Source organism: Natator depressus, chromosome 16 (genome assembly GCF_965152275.1).
Source record: "Natator depressus isolate rNatDep1 chromosome 16, rNatDep2.hap1, whole genome shotgun sequence".
Classification (NCBI taxonomy): domain Eukaryota; kingdom Metazoa; phylum Chordata; order Testudines; family Cheloniidae; genus Natator; species Natator depressus.
The window spans coordinates 9,515,568-9,534,757 of NC_134249.1; the positions used below are offsets into that span (position 1 = coordinate 9,515,568).

The window sequence follows — 19,190 nt, forward strand, 5'->3', positions numbered from 1 at the left end:
TAGAGATAAATAAGACATTAATTTAAAATCAAAATACACCCCCCTGCCCCCCAAAAAAGAAGTCAAGTCACAGCGAAGTCTTTCAAGGAAAAACATTATCTATTTTGCAAATGCCATAACAACTTAAAAGCCATTCAGATTTCCCTGGACATAAAATTCAATTTCCATTCTCTGCCAAGACGCAGGCTCACAAAAACACTTTTCCTTTCAGTTTCCTGTTCAGGGACATGCATGTCTGATCTGGAAATGCATCCATCATGCTTTCCTGTTCTCATACACAAATCATGCAATGCACCAATTCCAATTGCTGGGGAGCTCGGCCAGCCTCACCAGTAAAGCCTTGACCATACATGACAACAGAGATGACAATGACATGGGGAGTGAGATGAAGAGATGATGTTTCTTAGGTTAAAAAAAAAAGATATAACACGTCGTAGAAAAAGATGAGACTGTTCTAGCCATTTCCATACCAGTGATTTTGTTACTGGTACGTGGACAGGGAGTATTACCGGTCTATTGTCTGTTTCTCCAACTGTACATTTGCATCTCGGTACCTGATCATTAGTGAATTGCACTCAGAGTTTATACGGTTGTTTCCTTTTACTGTTGTATTGTTCAAGGAGAAATGAATGTGCTAAAGGAAAATAAGAGGGTGTTTAAAAACTCTGAAAATCCCCACTCACAATGTGTTACAATCTTTTTTTTTCCCCCTTTCAGACATCACCACTTCCATGGAAACACTGCCAGATACTACCTCCTTGCAATCTTCCTTTTGTTTGGGTCACAATCTAAACAAAACCCAGTCACATATCCTGCTATTTCCATGTGTCTTGTAAATAGCTGATGCATCGAATCCCCTCTTTGCATGCAATCTGTAAAGGGAGAATCAATGCTATGTCCCTTCAAAAGCTGGATGGCAAACTGTCCATGCTACATAACTCATTCCAAAGCAACAGGAGTTTTGTCCCATGCAGAAAATAGTTTCAGAAGGAAGCCATCTCTCATGAAGCCTGGCATTTCTGCAATGGAACTGCAGTACAAGATGAAACCCAGAATGTCAAAGCAGAAATGAGAACATATGGATAATAAAATCCATAGAAAATACCTGTGGCAGCTAGAGCATCCAGTGACTGAGAGAGCTGACCTTGAGTGCTTCCACGGAGATTAATCAGGTATTGTGTGCCAGCTGTGAGATTGATAAATTCTGTTTCTCGTAGGTTTCCGGGCACAAAGATTTCCTGGGTCCTGTTTAAACTGGGCAGGCTTTTCAGGGTGATAAAGAACTGATCAAATAACGCATCTTGTGCTGCCCAGGATACTGTGAAACTATTGAAAGTCCTGCCCGTTATTTTAAGGTCATGAAGTTGGGCAGTGAATTCCAGGGTGGAAAAATCAGTGGGTACTGAAAGCAGAGTGTGAGAATCAGTGCTTGGGTTTGTTAAGTAACTTAGCTCAGTAGGTGCTGGGCTGGTAGGATTAAGTGTTGTTTCACTGTCTGATTCTCCAGATGCTGTGACTAGATGTGCTAAACAGAGGTAAATCACAAGTTAAGTTTTCCTTATTAAAAATAAATAAATAAATAAATAAATAAAAGGCAAAGAAACCAAATGATGCCTAACATCTGAGAATGGTTAGTTTCTGCAGTCTGCATTAAAGATCACTAGACACAGAGAAAGCAGATGGGGTAGCTGATTGTTTGGAGACTGAATCCAGGTCATAAGCAGAGGAAGCATTACAAAGCATAATGTCAGTCTCATACCAGCCACACTCAATGGTAGCTCTCGAGCATCAATCACAATGGCTAGCAATTTAAGGACACTAGTTTTCAGTAGAGATACAGGGCCATCAGTGTAAATCAGCATAGCTTCATTGACTTCCATGGAACTATGCTGATTTACACTGGCTAAGAATTTGGCCCTCAATCTCTTAAATATGCCTTCTATCCACACAATATGATGGGTAAAACTGCTGATGGAAACAGGAAATGGAATGCATGCTAGGACTGCAAACATATCTAAGACAGACTGAGAATTCAGCTATAGCAGTAGCATTGCTAACTTTCTTCCTACCCGAAGAAAAACAAACGTGGAGCTGTTGTCTGTCTGTACACATGCCTCATTCTTAAAAAAAATAAAATGTGAGCCTTCTTTCTTTAAAGAGCTCCACAAGACAAAGAGATGAGCCAGCACTTGCTCTGTGCATGGGTTTCCATGCTACCCAAGAGTAACATGCCTTAGATCACAATCAGCCTTTGGGATTCTGAGCATTGCACAGATAAGAGAGAACGCCCATCGCAGTTGGAGAGCAACAGGCAGAGAACTATTCTGAGACTTCAATTAGCCATGCAGCATTATCTCTTCATTCGTGGACTAGCCACATCATTCCACACTGAAAGGGCTCCCCTGCTTTCTTGCCTCAGTGGCATTCATTTAAAAGACAGTGAGCAGCCTTCCACCACCAGGCAGATCAGCATGGGTACGTAGCCTCGATTCAATATCTGTCTCCAAACTGACAAAATACTAGCATAGCACAAAAATGTTTGCAGAAGAGAAAGAACAATTAAAACATCTTGAAATAAATGCAAAAAAAAAAAAAAGAAAAGAAAAGAAAAGAAAAGAAAAGAAAAGAAAAGAAAAAGCGATATCTAGAAAATACATTTCCACCACTCAAGTAAAGTACTTTTCTGCTGACCTTCAAGAAATCTGAAAGCCTATGGAAACCATTCACTCATACTGGTCATGGATCTGTGTAACTCTATTACTGACTTAGATAGAGTTCCACCTGATTTACTCCAGTCTGAGACCAGAACCTATATACTGTATTAATGAAAGACAGTATCTTTATTACCATGATAGTGCATTACCTACCATGAACACTACTATACTAATTCCCATTTTGCCAGTGAGGATACTGAGTTAGCCTATGGTTGTTAACTGGCTTTATCAGAGTCATTATGTTCATGTTCATATGTTCCTAGGGGAGAAAAATTGAGGAAAGCATGCAACATCTAAGTATTAACCTCCTATGAGTCTGTGAACTGCTGTTACACTGGCTGCATTTTGCCAAGACTTGCCACCCGTTCTTTTCTAAGTATTGGTGGCAACAGCAGAATCTGAGGCCTGTGTTAATTGAAGGCAAATGCTGCCTAAATGTTGACCACTCTACATGCATGCTACTAGCTAACATATATTGTAGAGTACATCCAACTATATAGACATGCACTGGATACATACACAGAACATCAGAATTAGGGGGAACAGCAAAATTATCATAGAGATACGGGGTCCGTTATGCAAATTGAAATGGAGATCGTGGAGACATGCAGAAAAGAACGCACAGCATGGAAAGATGTGAGCGGAAAAGGCAGACTGATTTTATACATCCTTTTGCACTTGCTGCAGAGATAAACGCATAACTGAGGGGACAGGGTGAACATTAGGGCTAGTTGACCATTTCTGAATTTCAGAAATGTGACAAAATTTCACAATTTCAGAAAAGAAGGGGAAAGATTTCAGTGATATTTCCACAAAATTCTAGCCCTCCCCCTATTGGTTTTGAGAAGCTTCAAAGTTGATCAAAGGTTTTCAATTGCCCAAATATAAAATTTTTGTAATTCCAAAATAAAAAGGGGAATTTTTGGAAAAAAAGTCACAATTTTCTTCCTTTTTTTCTGTCCAGCCCTACAGAAAATGACTCCATTTTAATTATTTATTCTATTATTTGCAGGCAGGGACTTAATTTGTCATGCAGTCTGCTACTAATAGAAAGAAGGATGGTGGAGTATGTGATAACTCCAGTGAGTAACTCACATGAAGGGGACACCCTTGCAACTAGTATTGAATTCTGGATCTAACTATTACCAGTAGGTTAAACGTACTGGGCCAAATGCTGCCCTTAGTTTTGCCCATGGGATTCCACTGACTTCAGTTGGAGTTGCAGGGCATAAATTGGCCCATGACATGCAGGTAAAGCTACACTGTCATATTATTTACAATCATTTTGTTGCAAAACTAGCTAGGGATACTGTTTGAGGGTTTAATAACAAGACCCACAAAGGGGAAATGAATGGATGATAAGTAGAGAGAAAACCTGATTAGCTCCAAACTAACCCATAATAGAAAAATGAATGGCTTAGTGTACAGACATAGAACGGAGACAGAAATGCAAAATAGCTGGATACATGGAAAACATCCAGGTAATGTAGCTAGTGATAGCTATCAATGTATAAGAGATTGTTAACAACTAGATGAATGGACAACAGAAAATGTAAGTAACAGTTTGATTGTTGAATAACAAAGTGGGTGTGTGGCAGAGACATGTGAAGATAACAACAGTTAGATAACTGGACAAAAGAGAGACAAACTAGAAGCTCTGGATGGATGGGTGAGAGCCAGACAGAATGTCACCTAGTAGAATGATGAGTGAATAGCAAATGCACAGGAATTAAACACATGAAAGGGCATTTGGATGGACAACAGATAAATTGCTATGAGAATTCCTTGTCAAAGTGAAATACCTATATTTATTATCCTGAGTGTAAAAAATTCAAACAGAGGTGACCCTTTTATACATATAGCCTATTCTTTCCTATATGGATGTTCTTGGGCCTTCTAAAGGAATTCCATTTTAATTCCTCACTAGTACTTTCACTATGAAGAACGTTAATGTCCTGCCTGGAAGTCAGATTTCTCTGGGTGCTTGGTACAGAGCTGGGAGTGTTACTTTCTACTATTTCTTGTTTCTGTCTTTTGCTTTATTTATTGGAAAGAGGTGGCCACAGTCAATTCAGTGCCAGGTCTCCCATCAACCCAAGTTCTATGCCTCAGGGCTCTCACCCTCCCCAGAAAGGATTTCGGCATCAGGGTCAACCATGAAACCTCCATCTTATTTTGGGCCCTCCATTTAAATATCCCTCTCTTCTGTCTCAGCTAGATGGTTACGCTAGCTTTGTACCATTGGAGAACAACAAAGGGGAAGTAATTGGTGGCCAGGATCTGATTTAAGGTCTTACTTGTGGTGGATTAATATACCACAGTGGCTACCATTAAAAATTCTGTATTGCCAGTAGTCACTAGATACTGATATCTGCAATACCCATTTATGCCTCTGTTTTAAACAGGAATCCGATGTGGTAACTGTGTAGCATCTGTTGGCAAATTACTTTTCAGTGGTAACCACTGCAGGTTCCTGTCAGGCTGACTCACCTATTCATTGTTGATAATGTTACTTTGAGCTTGGGAAAACGGGGACACAACTTCAGACAAGCAGAAGCCATAAGAGAAAGAAGGACTGACAGAGAATATTGTCAAGGGTCCTCAGCAGATAGAAAGAATCTTCTTTAGTCATTCAACAGAGTAGGAAGCTGCCTTCTCCAAGCCATGCTCCCATTCAGCTCTTGACCTGTAACTCACTTCCATAGACAAGAAAGCATCTCATCCAAGACATGCCAGTAGTCACTGAACAATCTGTGCACTGTTGCAGAGGAATGTTAAGCGGGCACTCAGCTATTATAAAGTCCATTCATTTATTTCCACATGCCACCCATGCGTAACATACTACTGTCCCTCCTTCTCCAGCATCCACATTATGCTGCTCAGGCACCGCTCCAGAACTGGAGCAGGGAGAAACAAAGATGCAATCTGACTGCTCAGTTTCCTCAAAGCTGGGCTATGTGGTTACACTACAAATTGACTCTCTGCCTCCATAAATGTATTTGGAAAGATATGCTGGAGAAAAGGCCTTTCCAGCTAATACATGGCTTATTCCTCTTTGCTTCTCAGGTCATTCTAAACTGCAAATATACCATGATCCTGGGTGGAACAACTAACAAAGTGGACCATGATTAGGGACCCCTTAGTTAACAACTGAAAGGATGTACCTGTTGTAGCCACAGCTTCAAGAGGATGGGAGCGCTGTCCTCCAATCATTCCGTACACCTTGATTTTATAGGATGTGTTAGCCTGGAGGCCATCAATCACTGTGCCTAAGGAGTCTCCAGGCATGAAGACTTCTGCAAGGGGCCCAGCTGCCAATGCCACCTCCTTGTACTCCACCACAAAACTAGTGTAGGCTCCTGAGTCCGCCTTCCACGAGAGACTAAAGCCATGCGCTGTCACATTGGAGACCACAACATCCCTCAGCGTATCCTCCCCCATCCCAGAAGCCTCTGAGCTCCCAGATCCAGAGTACTCATCTGGGCCAGGAGTCGCCTCCCACTTTAGATCTAGACTATGTGTGGCTATAAAGAAACAAACAAGCAAACGGTAGAATATGAAATACTTAATTCCTTCCTTTTTTTCAAAAGAACAAAAGTCAATGAACTGTGCACTTCATACTTATTACCATCTAAGCAGATTTTGAAACCAGGACCTTCAGCACCAAAGCACAAACCTCTACCACATGAGCTAAAGGATCCATTCCGTTACTTGGTAGCAGTAGTTCACTGTTATCCACTAATGGGCTGGCCACTGAAGGAGATTGTGACACACACACTTTGCCAGCGTGCTACACAATTTGCAAAGATTTTTAATTTGTGTGTGCGCGCTTGCATGCAAAGGGGGTGGATGCTGTTTATATTGTCAGGGGGAGATTGAAGAAAGTATGAGGGAGAACCAGCCAGACATACAACACATAAGAAAATAATGTCTTCAGCTCAACAGGAGCAATGCCTATCTTACAGGATTTCAGCAGGAGATAATTGACAGATACAAACAAAAAAACCCTGCAAACCAAACCAAAGGCTCCCTGACCTCTGCAGGCCTGACTGAACAAACAGAAGTCAGGGAGGATTAAGGAGAAAGACTAAAATACACAACATGGGTAAAAGAAGGGAACTTTGAAAGCAAATACTCCCTGCCCTAAAGCAGTTTGCACTCTATAAGCTGCATGTGAATTGGTTTCCTTTTTTTTGTTTGTTTTTTTCCAGTGAGGAGGACAAATCTCTCTTTTAATGAACGAGTGTTTCCAAGCTGCGCCCCGGGTTCCTCCGCTGCATCCTTCCTAGAATACAAAGAGCTAGTTCGGTCCTACTCATGCTCCTGGTGCCTTCCACTTGAATCAGATACTCTCTGCTCCCTGCTGCTCAGAGCAAGCACTCCCCCGCTGCCCCGTGGTGAAACGGCGCAAAAGCTATCTCTCGCCGTAGGCAGAGAGTGAGAGCTAACAAGATTTGTTTTGCTTGGCCTGAGGATTGGAGGATCTCACACACGCTGGAACATGGACGGAATCATGAAAGCAGCAAGCCCCCAGTTCACATATCCACAAGATCTTATTTTACAGCCCCTGATTCTTATGCATTTGGGATGCATCCATCCCCAGTCAAGGGACAGATCCCAGAGACAGATTACATCAACGAGTGCTGCTGCATCTCTGGTGCTTCAGGAGCCTCTCGGTTTATTCACAGCCCAGAGCAAATGCTTAAAAAATTACACTGCTTTCATGCATTTTTTAAGATATCACAAGAAGATACAGAATAAGGTTTGGGGGGATTTGATTCTGATGCTAGACATGACTAGCTTGTGAAACTCCACATCAGGGTCCTTCTGATGTATGTTGTTTAAGCCTTTTCACCCTCTATGTGCATTTCTTGTGAGGGTCTGAAGATTCTTCAAAGAGAAGGGGGAGAAACAACCCTGGAAAGATCAAAGATTTGCTCGTCCCTGCAGTGGAGACCTTTGGCTTTGTTCTGTGTGTCAGGGCCTGCTGTGTTTTCTCCCACTTGGCTACTGGCCTTATTTATTCATCATACAATTTACTTAATGTGGATGTTTACAGCATATGAACTCTCAGCTGTCTTGAATTATCCAAACTCTGTATAGCATTTATAGGTACAGCTGGCATGAAAAATACTATGGAAAATAAAGTTGGGTTGGATTGGATTGACTGTGTGGCAGCAGAATAAGGTGCCTACTTCAATTTTCAGACTTCGCAATACCAGGCAATGTTCTCTTGTCTACAACTGCTAATTTGTAAGATCTGGGATTTCTTGCATGGGTTTGTACTCTAGATGGAATTGAAGGAAAGAAGATGAAACTCCGAGGCCCAGATCTTCAGCTGGTGCCAACTGTTGTAACCTCACTGTTTTCAGTGTAGCTCTGCTGATTTATACCAGGTGAGTGCTAGCCCACAATATTTAAACATAAAACACCCTGAAAACATATAGGAGCTGATTATCTTTTACCCTAAGGCCATAGCCTGACATAGCCCCGTCTCTGGGCCCCATTTACACACTGAACAGTTCCTTACTCAACAAAAAGTCCCTCTGACTTCAGTAGAAACTCCTTGAGGAATAGGGTACTGCTCAAGGTGAATACTGGTGGACGAATGGGCTCTCTTTTATTGAGAAGTGTAGCAGTTGTGGTATCCAATGGACTCAAGGGACTGAGACTAACATTAGGACATCAGCTTTCCTCTCCTATTGAAAGAGAAAAATGGTGACAGGCAAAAGTGGAATTGTGAGGGCTCCAACCACGTTTTGATGCTTCCAGTGTCAAGAAAGGCTGCAATGAAAATTAATTAAGGTGGTGGGGGGGAATGTTAAAGGGGTGTGCTGTTAACATCTTTCTCCCCCTTCTTTGATTGCTAGAGTGCAGGGAAACAAAATAAACCATTAGACCGACACACACAAAATCGTCCAATTTAAAGCAAAGAACGAGGTTGTACATTCCCTGCTGGAGAATAAGTGTATTGTGTGGGTCACCTTAAGGGATAAGCAAGCACACAACAGAGGAGATGGAGAGAAACAAAGGGATAAGGAAAAGGCATGGCTACCTCAGTTAGGCTTTCACACTAGACAGAGAGAAACCAGGTTTTTACAGCCAGCTGACGTGTTCAAAGCTGCTCCCCAGCAGCGTCTTGGAAAGCCGGTGACATTTTGTTTGGACCATCTCACACGCTCTTTAAGAGGATCTGACACAGTGCACCCATTCAGATGCTGTTACTTACCAGTAGACTCCTTCACCATTGTGGGTTTGCTCTTGTGCCTGCCTTTCTCTGCCACTAGGGTGATGGTATATTCTGTACCAGCCTCCAGCCCTCGCAAGAGGTAAGAGGTGCTATCTGCTGGTATCTCAATTTCATTCTTCCTCCCAGAGGGGATAATGTAAGTGAGGCGGTAGACGTCGAACTTGGCCAGTGGTCTTCTCCAGCGGAGGGAGAGGGTCGTTTCAGTGTTATCAGTGACCTCCAAGTCCTTGGGGTTATCCAGATCTGCACATTAAACCACAGAGGTTGTTTATACATCAGAATTTTTTCTGTTCCGCAGGGCAGGAGCTGTGTACTGTCATGTGGGTATTCTCTCAGCTAACTGCAGAAAGAGCCATAATTACTCTTGCTGCCTTAATAGATTCACTGTATAATGATAGCCTGATTTCCCTTTGTATGTCTTTCAGACCCTATTCCTTGGTCTAAATAGTAGCAGGTGAAGTTCCGTTTATGTGCAAACCAAACTGAATCCAGATCTCCCTCACTAACATTCATTTCAACAGGGCTGCATGGAGGAGAGGCAGAATCTGACCCCCTCATTTATTCATTTTTTAAAAGGCATTCAGTTTCAGCCGTAATTCCAGCATTGAGCCCATGTGATGAAACTAGAGCACAGGTTCTCAGCCGGGCAGTCATGGGGAGAGTGGGTGCCACAGACAGGTAGCAGGGGGTTGCAATCGCATGGCCCTTCCCACAGCGGTAACGGAAAGGGGGATGCCAGTACGGAAACAGGTCTGGGTACAAAAAAGGTTGAGACCCATTGAACTAGAGCAAGTTTTTAAGAAGACCTCCAATCCCGGGTAAAAGACTCCCAGGGATGGAGAATTTGCCACATCCCTCACTAAGCTGTCCCAATGGTTAATTGGACCCACTATTAACATTTTATATGTTTAGAACTGGACTATACTGTATTTTGTGGGCTTCTCTCTTTTCTCCAGCAACAACATTCACTTTTAGTGGAAGAGACCACAAGGACTGCACAATTTACCAGACATCTACACTTGGCCCCTAACTGGGGCTCTTGAACAGCTCCAGCTTTCTTTGCTCTTTCCCCCTGGGTGGCCAAGAGAAAGGATCATCTCACCGGTTGCAGCATTCATAGTAGCGGGAGCGCTTTCTCTGTCCTGCTTCACTGCTGTCACGCCAATGCCATATTCAGTTCCAGGCCTCAGACCTACGGTGAATACGTAGAGATGTGTCACTGTTTAGGGATGGTGCTAGATAAACGGTTTCTTGGTTTTGTTTTTAAGAAGAAAACTATAGTGGCGCCGGATCTTTCCTTTTCTATGAACATTAAGAGCCAAATTTTCAGACACTCTCTGGTGGGCCTCCAATGTGGAAAAAAAAAAACAGTTGCATGCACAGTCAACTTGGTGATTTATTATCATCATTGCATTACCTCGAGACTTCAACCAAGATCAGGGTCCCTGTGTGCTAGGCACTGTACAAACACATAAAAAGTGACAATTCCCACCTCAAAGAGATTATGACTGAAATAAATGTAACCTGCACGAGCGTGCAGACTTCCGTGTTGAATGTGAAAATCCCAACTGCCTAACTTGCAGGCAAGAGGTCAACCTGCAAGCATAAAAAAGTGCATGCTCACTTCTGCAAGCATGTGCAAAAGTGGCATGGGGAGCCGGAGCCTTGGTGTCAGATTTTTAAAGGTATTTAGGTGCCTGGAGATTCAGAGAGGCACCTAGAGAGATTTCAAAGTTACCCAAAATCAACTGCCAGTGATTTCAAAATTGATTTGAAAATTCCACTAGGCGCCTATCCGCATCTTTAAATACCTTTAAAAATCTGGCCCTCAGGCTGACAATGTGGCTCCTGACAGGAACAAAGACACAATGTACCCAAGTTGGTAAAAAATGAGAGTCTCCTGGTATGTAAATCACCTTCAAAGTCTTTTACATCCTGAATATCTTCTCTACCATAAAAGATTCAAATACACTTATTATCCCAATCTGCATGGATTTTGGTGTGGTTTTAAAGTCTCTTTCATATATTCACAATTCTCTTCTCATCTCTCCAATGTGACTCTTTATAGTGCTACATTTTTGTAAATTCTTTGTAATCCATTCAGAAGATACAGTCCTTTACACTAAGTGGGTCTCCTGTTCCTCTGTTGTGCAGATATAATTCTTAGTGTCGGGGAAAGTTCCATTCATAGCAAAGGAAGATCAGATCTCTCTAGATAGCTTATGAGACCCTAATGAAAACAATGCTCTTATTGAATATTGATGCAATTATGTTGTGATTATATAAATATTATGGTGGGCTGAGGCACCAGCTGGGGACATAAAATAAAGCCCAAACTCTGGTTCAATTCAAGATCCCTTTATTCATGGCTAGTTTTATTAACCTAAGATTTCAAAACAGTCAACAGCTGTGAGGGGAGAGGACAAGGCATTATCCATGCAGTAGATTCCTCTTTGTTTTTAGAGACCTGCCCCAGATCAACCATGTGGCAAGCAGGTACCCGGCTTCTATTTGTAACCCCTTACATGCCTTTACACCTTGCCACAGTGCATCGTGATGATAGAAGGTCAGATCTCCAGATGGTTACTGGTGCCAGTTACATTAACAACAATCTCACTTTGATCCTACCTGTGAGTGTAGCCTTGGTCGTGGCCTGGTTACTCCTTGGCACAGTTATTTCAGCATGGTCTCCACCTGAGATGGGAGCGAACTTGATTCTGTAGTTATCGATGCTGGCTTGGCTGTTCTTCCACTCCAAGGTGATACTGTTGTCTGTCTGAGACAGGCGCTTCAGGTTCTTTGGTGCATCCAAGTCTGAGGAGGGAAAAAAGGTTTTCTCTCTCAGGACAGAAGGAAAGAATGATTCATACGCCTGGCATATGGTACCATCTACAAGATAAGATCAATTTTCCCACAGAAGTTACCACTTCAAGGAAAGCAGACACTTCCTGTGAAATTTTTTCATTTTGTTTAATCGAAAACCCAATTTTCCATCACATTAAAGGTGTGATGGGAAATGGTTGACCAGCCCTGGAATTCAGTATTCAGAAGATACACTCCAACCCTGGCCTAAAGGAGTCTCATCTCTTGGAGTGAAATAGGGATTTTATCTAAAAATTCCATGAGCTGTCATAATTCACTCCCATAACGGACTCAAATCCTGCTTTGGTGAAACAACTCCACCCTGGGGCAAAAGAAGATTTCATTCTCCTTGTTCCATTTATTCCCCAGCATTGTCATATGGCTCCATTAACAGATCCAAACCATGACTGCATGCTAAAATGCACACCTTTTACCAAAGCATTCCCAGCATAACCAAAGGTGAAACTGAATTAAAAACCAAAGCAGGCAGAGATTCCCAGGACCCAGGAAGGAAAAAAAAAGAGTTCTCTTCTAATCTACAATGGATGTAGGCAGAATAATGCATCTGTTCAGAACTAGGCACTGTGGTAATGGTGGTTATAGGAAAACTTTAGATCAATAAACACACAGGCAGGCAGATAAGGTAGGAGGAACACTGTTTGGTGGTGGTGATGGTGGGGGAAACGGGAGATTCAGGGTAAAGGTATCTAAAGGTCCTACAGGATCTGGGAACCTAATTTCAATTTTCAAAAGAGATGCAGGCACTTAGGAGCCTAAGTCTCTTGGAAAAGCAATGGGAGCTAGGTTCCTAAGTCACTTTCGAAAATTTTACTCGACTTCCATAAACCTCTATGACTGGTACAGTGCTGTGCTGGCATAACAACTGTGAAGTGAAGCAACATGCTACAGCTAATTCGCATGGATGTGTTGATGGTGATTGGAGTAGAGCAGAAGACAAGAAGCTATGACCATCTCTGAACAAGTTCTTTACCTGTGACAAAGATTTCCTTCACAGGGTCGCTGGCCATGTCCCCACGCCGAGAGATCAGCGTCACCTCATACTCTGTGTGAGGCTTCAGATTCCCAATGGAGTACTGGCTTTCATCCTCAAAGAGGTCGATGGTCGTCCTGTCCCTTGGAACATCCTTTGGTCCGTAGGTGAGTTCCATGTCATCAATTTCAGCCAAAGGTTTGAACCATGTGATTAAAGCTGTGGTGTCTGTCACATCTCTTGCCTCAATCTGGCTTGGGCCATCAAGCTCTGTTAAGGAAAGGAAAAACATGAATTTTCTGATCTCATCATAGAGAGATCAAACACAGTCTGGACATTGACCCTTAATAGTTGAATCAAAGCAAAGTTCAAATACGTGGCTCCTATTAGCTGAAACTCATCTTCATGTCAACTTCCTTATGGCCCTTAACGTTCTACCGATGCGGATGGAAAGTGCTGTGTTACACAGGAAGGAAAAGGGATGTATACTGAGCCGGTCCTGCACCGGCACAGCAAGGATAAGCAGCAGTCCAAGCAAGTTCTTCAGCTGCACGAGGACTCCTGCTGGTGCCAAATAGTTTCCATGTGGTGGGTTAAGGATGCAGAGCCTGTTTCACTTTGTTGCACTCTCTGAATGGGAATAAAGTGTATGCTGGCCCACGGCCAGCTGGAAGAAACATCTCCTTTCCTCCCCAGACAGGTAACCCACTCATTCCTTGTGTCAGCTACTTCAGTTCTTCCCGGCTATGTGTTTTCAAAAGCAGAAACTTTTGAAAGTGTGGCTTGGTTTGTCTCTAGTGTAGCATCTCCACAGAGTACACCAAATAACAGAATAGTACTTACTTGTGGTAAACACTCTAAACAACCCAGGTCCTCTGGTTTTGTTTTTCACTACATGCAGGGACACGTTATACTGTTGTCCTGGTGCCAGACCTGGCTGCATATATGATGTGTCTGGTCTCTTCAAACTGTTGGTTATGTCCCCATTATCTTCCTTTTTCTGTAACACACAAGGCACTTGGTTAAAATTAAAGTTGGACTAACTGCTTTTTTATTCATCCAAACGCTAAAGTTTCCTGAAGACAAACTGATTTTAATGAAGTTTTTGATGGGAAGGTTTCCGAGGTCCATGGAGGGATTCTCTGATCATTTCCAGGGAGACAGCACTGAATCCAAAAACAGACCTTTTGGAACAATTCCATTTTGTGGAAACATTGGAAAAGTTTGGTTTTCATTCCAATGAGGAACAAAAATGAATTTTAAACCCTCAAAAGTTATTGTGAAATAAAATGGGCATTCTCTGGCCAGCTCTAGTTTGAATGCAGGATAAAAGAAGCCAAACACTCTGCACTTGTACACGGAGGCATCACGGGATGAGCTTTTTCCTTACCATATTTCGGAAGACGAGCTCCCAGCCATCAAATGAAATGTTCAGAGGATCCCACTCCACCTGCACAGATGTCTCCCTGATGGATTTGAATGTCAGACCTTCAGGAGCAGGCAGATCTATGAGGAGAAACAGCAAGAGGGTAGCTACATGGATCCTAGTGTTCCCACAGATCAGAAAATAAGGTATTCACAAACGAGTACCATGGTGAAAATCACTGGGGATGTTTTGAGATACTCCAAGATGCTTACATAGTACTGTGAGGGGTGCTATAGATAGAGAGATAGGCAACTAGTACAATGAACAAACACACGGTGGACAGATAGCAAAGGTGGGTTCTGTAGACGGATGGATGACTTTTTTTCTGTCCCCAAAGATGCCAGAGTTAATTTGGGACCCAAACAATAGGAAAATCTATCCACCATCCTGACTCCTCCCTCCCACCTCTCCAGCCACAAGGGCTTTTTAATCATCCTTGATTTCCAGAACCCCCCCCAAAATATCCGCCACACCCACAGATATGTTGGTACCTTTTAAGAGACATGCATAGCTATGTACTTGCCAATTTAGTAGTTCTGTGGTACACTGCAGCACTACATGTTAAAGCAGAGATCAGATTTTAGCCCCTTCTACTTACAGGTGATAGTTCTCTTCCGTAGAACCTTTCCAAGCACAGTAATTAGCATATGCATGCAATAAATCAAATATATTATATATACCCACAATGCCTTTGCTTTCTCAAGTGGGCCAATTGGAAATATATGAGCATATTTGGGTGGCAAGACTGAAACATGAGGATAATTAAGAGTGAATGCACTTATTTAATCTGGCTTCAATGGTGCACATTACTCTTAAAAATAAAGCATAATATTCTACAGCAACAGCTTATAATAGTGTTATTATAGGGCTAGAGGGCCACAGGTATAGATTAGTATGGTATGGCATGGCATGCCTTACAAGAGGCTGAACCTTACAGTAGTGAAAGGCATTGAGATATCGTAGAGAAAGGTGAGACAGATGTGCAATGAAAGTGATTTGTACTTGGAAGCATTGAAAATCCAATTACAATAGTACTGAGCCAAATGCTTTTACGTGGATGCATGAAAACGATTTTACAGGTGGAGTCCCAAAGCCTTAAACTGTAGCCTCTCATGACAGTAGACAGAGTTTTGGTTTACAGGAACCCAATGATATTCAATGGAAGGCCTCATGCAGAGCAGGAAAGTTCCAGTACTGTAATTCTATCGTTTTGAAGGCATACCCTTGCAAGAAGAGATTGGAAAAGAAAACTGAGGAGACTCTGGCTTGGTCCAGACTTCAAGTGGAATACAAAAGAGAAAGAACAATAAAAAAAGAAAAGTCCCAAAGAAAAGAAAAGAGACAAGTAAATGTATATTAGGGAGCAGAGAGATGGTCAAATATAGAGATTTGTATTTATTTTAAACTCACAGGTTGCCACCCTGGCACTGATTGGAATACTCTTCTTGTTCTTTAGGATGGCAAACACACGGATAAAGTATTCCACACCAGGCTCCAGTTCACGGATGGTAGCAGATGTCTTGTTTCCAGGCACCCTGAACTGCAGTTCTAGGCCACCAACACTGGTAGGAACATAGGTGATGAGATACTCATTGACTAGATTCTCATTCTTCCATTCCAGATTGACCGTCTGATCTGTCACGTCTGTCACTGTCAAGTCGCTTGGAGAGGACACTGCCAGGGGGAGAAAAAAATAATCAATGGAGACATTAAGACAGTGGGCCAATTTCTGCTGTCACACCCGTATGCAACCACTGTTCATAGTACTACACGCCCCCCTCTAATGGCTGATGCACAGAGGTTTATAAGGCCACCAGAGCTGCCTGTTAGGGCACTTAGTGACTTATCTCAAGTGCTAATGGCCCATGAGTTTAGCTGAAGATCCTGGGTTCAAATCCTATTGTCAGCTTGGGTGAGGCCAGCTATCTGGAATTACTTCAACAATTTCAGAGGAATTATTCCAGATTTTCATGGGTGGGAGATCAAACTAAGACTCAGGATTCTTCTGCTGGGAGGAAACTGGAGGAGATAAAGAATTGGAAATGTCACCACAGGGACAGCAAAAGGAACACAGCAGGGTTTCATAGCCCAAGAGTTACAACTCCTATTGGAAAAACAACGAGGAGGCCTTGTGGCACCTGAGAGACTAACAAATTTATTTGGACATAAGCTTTCGTGGGTTAAAACCCACTTCATCAGATGCATGGAGTGGAAAATAGGTGGGTTTTAGCCCAGGAAAGCTTATGTCCAAATAAATTTGTTAGTCTCTAAGGTGCCACAAGGACTCCTCTTTGTTTTTGCTGATACAGACTAACACGGCTGCCCCTCTGAAACTCCTATAGGAGTGACTGCAAGTTGTCTTAAGGACCATAGGCTGTGCTAACAGCAAATGACAAAACTCCCAGTGCTGACTCAGCTTTGCTGACCAGCAAGTCAGAGGGGATGGGAGCCAAGACTGCCCATTCCACAGGTTGATTTACTCCCAAGGAGCAGTCAACCAACTGAGCTCCTTGGTCTCTCCTTGCATGGTGCCACAGCGTGGCATGCACTCTGTTCTGTACACCTGAAACAGTTGCTATGCTGCAGATGCAAACCCCCACTTTCCCAGTTCAGCATGAACAAGAGGTATCAGACATAGGAAACTTATCTTTAATCTGCAACCTGGCTATCAGAAATATACAGAACTCAGGCTGTCAACCTTTGAAGTCTTTAGCCTATACTCCAGTATTCCTGGAGGGCCACAAGTCTTATTTTCGAGTCAAAGCTCCCTCTACACTTTAAAAACCTACTTCCCTTAGCAAATCCAGCTGACTCCCTAGTTCTAGGACTCTTTGCTTTCCCCATGGCTGAGCAGATGTATTTTAGCTACAACCAGTACAGAAGAATACAACAGAAGACGTGTCATGGGAAAGTAAAAGTGCAGGAGGCCATATTGCCAGCTACTTGTAAATCGCTGCATAGCCACTGAAGTCCATGGGAATGGTACAGATTTATACCAGGTGAGAAACATAGCTACAGTGTTAGCCTTGCTAGCCTCTTGGTCATCAAACTATTAGACCCAAGAACAGTAGAGATAACAAGAATGCTGGTCACCTTGGTCAAATGCTGCCTTAACCCCAGTGACTTCACTGGGGTCATTCCTGGTTTATACCATCGTAAACAAGATCCGAATAAGACCCCGGCTTTCTAAAAAATACCCTTAAATCTCCATTCGCTGACGGACAAATAGAGGGTAATTTAAGGGTGGTTGGCTGGCTGAGACCAACACTAAAACCTACCATTGGAGCAGTCATCCCCTTCGTATCCACCATCACAGATGCATTGCCCATCAACGCAGCGGCCCATGTCATTGCAGTTGTTGGGGCAGGATCGCTCACCGCAGTCCACTCCTTGAAAGCCCTCGTCGCACTGGCACAGCCCGTTGACGCAGAGCCCCCGGTTGTTGCAGTCACTGGGACACCGCTGTTGGCTACAGTCGATCTCAGTGAACCCACTGTCACACTGGCACAGCCCGTTGACGCAGAGCCCCCGGTTGTTGCAGTCATTGGGGCACCTCAGCTCAGCACAGTCCTCCCCCATGTACCCCTCATCGCACACGCACTGCCCATTGATGCAGGGCCCGTGCTCGTTACAGTCGTTGGGACACCTCAGCTCTCCGCAGTCCTCGCCCACGAAGCCCTCTTCACACACACACTGCCCGTTGACGCAGCGCCCCCGGTTGTTACAGTCGTTGGGGCACCTCAGCTCTCCGCAGTCCTCGCCCACGAAGCCCTCTTCACACACACACTGCCCGTTGACGCAGCGCCCCCGGTTGTTACAGTCGTTGGGGCACTTCAGCTGGCTGCACTGCTCGCCTGTGAAGCCCTCGTCACACTCACACTGCCCATTGACACAGCGGCCCCGGTTACTACAGTCGCTAGGACACCGCAACTCACTGCAGTCTTCGCCCATGAAGCCCTCCTGGCACACACACTGCCCATTGACGCAGCGGCCCCGGTTGTTACAATCTTTGGGGCACTTCACTTGGCCACAGGCGGCGCCAGCAAAGCCCTCGTTGCACACGCACTTCCCGTTGACGCAGCGCCCCCGCTTGTTGCAGTCCTTGGGGCACCGCCGCTCGCTACAGTCGTCGCCCACAAAGTCCTCATTGCAGATGCACAGCCCATTACTGCAGCGGCCATTGTTGTTGCAGTTGTTGGGGCAGGTAAGCTCCCCGCAGTCCTCCCCGGTGAAGCCCTCCTCACAGTAGCAGGTCCCGTTGACACAGCGGCCACGGTCGTAGCAGTCATTGGGGCAGATAAGCTCGCCGCAGTCTTCACCTGTGTAGCCTTCGTCGCACACACACTCTTTCTCCACGCAGCGCCCACGGTTATTGCAGTTGTTCGGGCAGAGCGGCTCACTGCAGTCCTCACCGGTGAAGCCTTCATCGCACACACACCGACCGTTCACACACTTTCCATGCTCCCTGCATGCCACCGGGCAAAGCTCTTCACTGCAGTCCTCACCGGTGTACTCCTCAAAGCACAGACAGACACCATTGATGCATTTGCCTTGGTCACTGCAGTCATTGGGGCAGGTGAGCTGGCTGCAGTCCTCCCCAGTGAAGCCCTCATCACAGATACATTTTCCATTGACACAGCGGCCTTTGTTGTTGCAATTGTTCGGGCATTCTGGTTCTGAGCAGTTGGGTCCTTTCCAGCCAGGTTCACAAATGCAGCCACAGTGCTCAGTGCTGTAGTTCCCTCGTCCACTGCAATACGGCGTGGTGTCCACTTGTCCTGTATCAATGAATCAGAAAACTCATTATACCTAACGGGTTGTGGTGTGCGTCACAGAAGTTAGACACACAAGATTGTTACTAAGACCACTCTGGTACCGCTCGTAGGGCACAGGTCAGGGTTACAAAATTTTATAATCTTGTATAAAATGGCAGGGGTAAGCATCCAC

The 19,190-nt window shown here is 44.0% G+C and overlaps 1 protein-coding gene across 8 annotated transcripts in view; it reads right to left on the reverse strand.

Moving 5' to 3' along the window:
* Nucleotides 1-19,190, reverse strand: part of TNC (tenascin C) — a 91,597-nt gene that overhangs the window by 35,288 nt on the left and 37,119 nt on the right. For 7 of the 8 annotated variants that reach the window (XM_074973762.1, XM_074973763.1, XM_074973765.1 and 4 more), the window contains exons 3-10: nt 17,522-19,021; nt 15,654-15,917; nt 14,208-14,323; nt 13,661-13,817; nt 12,818-13,087; nt 11,593-11,778; nt 10,067-10,156; nt 8,944-9,207 (exon numbers count right to left, since the gene is read on the reverse strand). In XM_074973762.1, coding sequence (XP_074829863.1) covers nt 8,944-9,207; nt 10,067-10,156; nt 11,593-11,778; nt 12,818-13,087; nt 13,661-13,817; nt 14,208-14,323; nt 15,654-15,917; nt 17,522-19,021 — 2,847 coding nt within the window. Of the gene's footprint in view, nt 1-1,105; nt 1,526-5,878; nt 6,239-8,943; nt 9,208-10,066; nt 10,157-11,592; nt 11,779-12,817; nt 13,088-13,660; nt 13,818-14,207; nt 14,324-15,653; nt 15,918-17,521; nt 19,022-19,190 lie in introns of all 8 variants that reach the window. The other variant, XM_074973769.1, reaches the window with a different exon arrangement.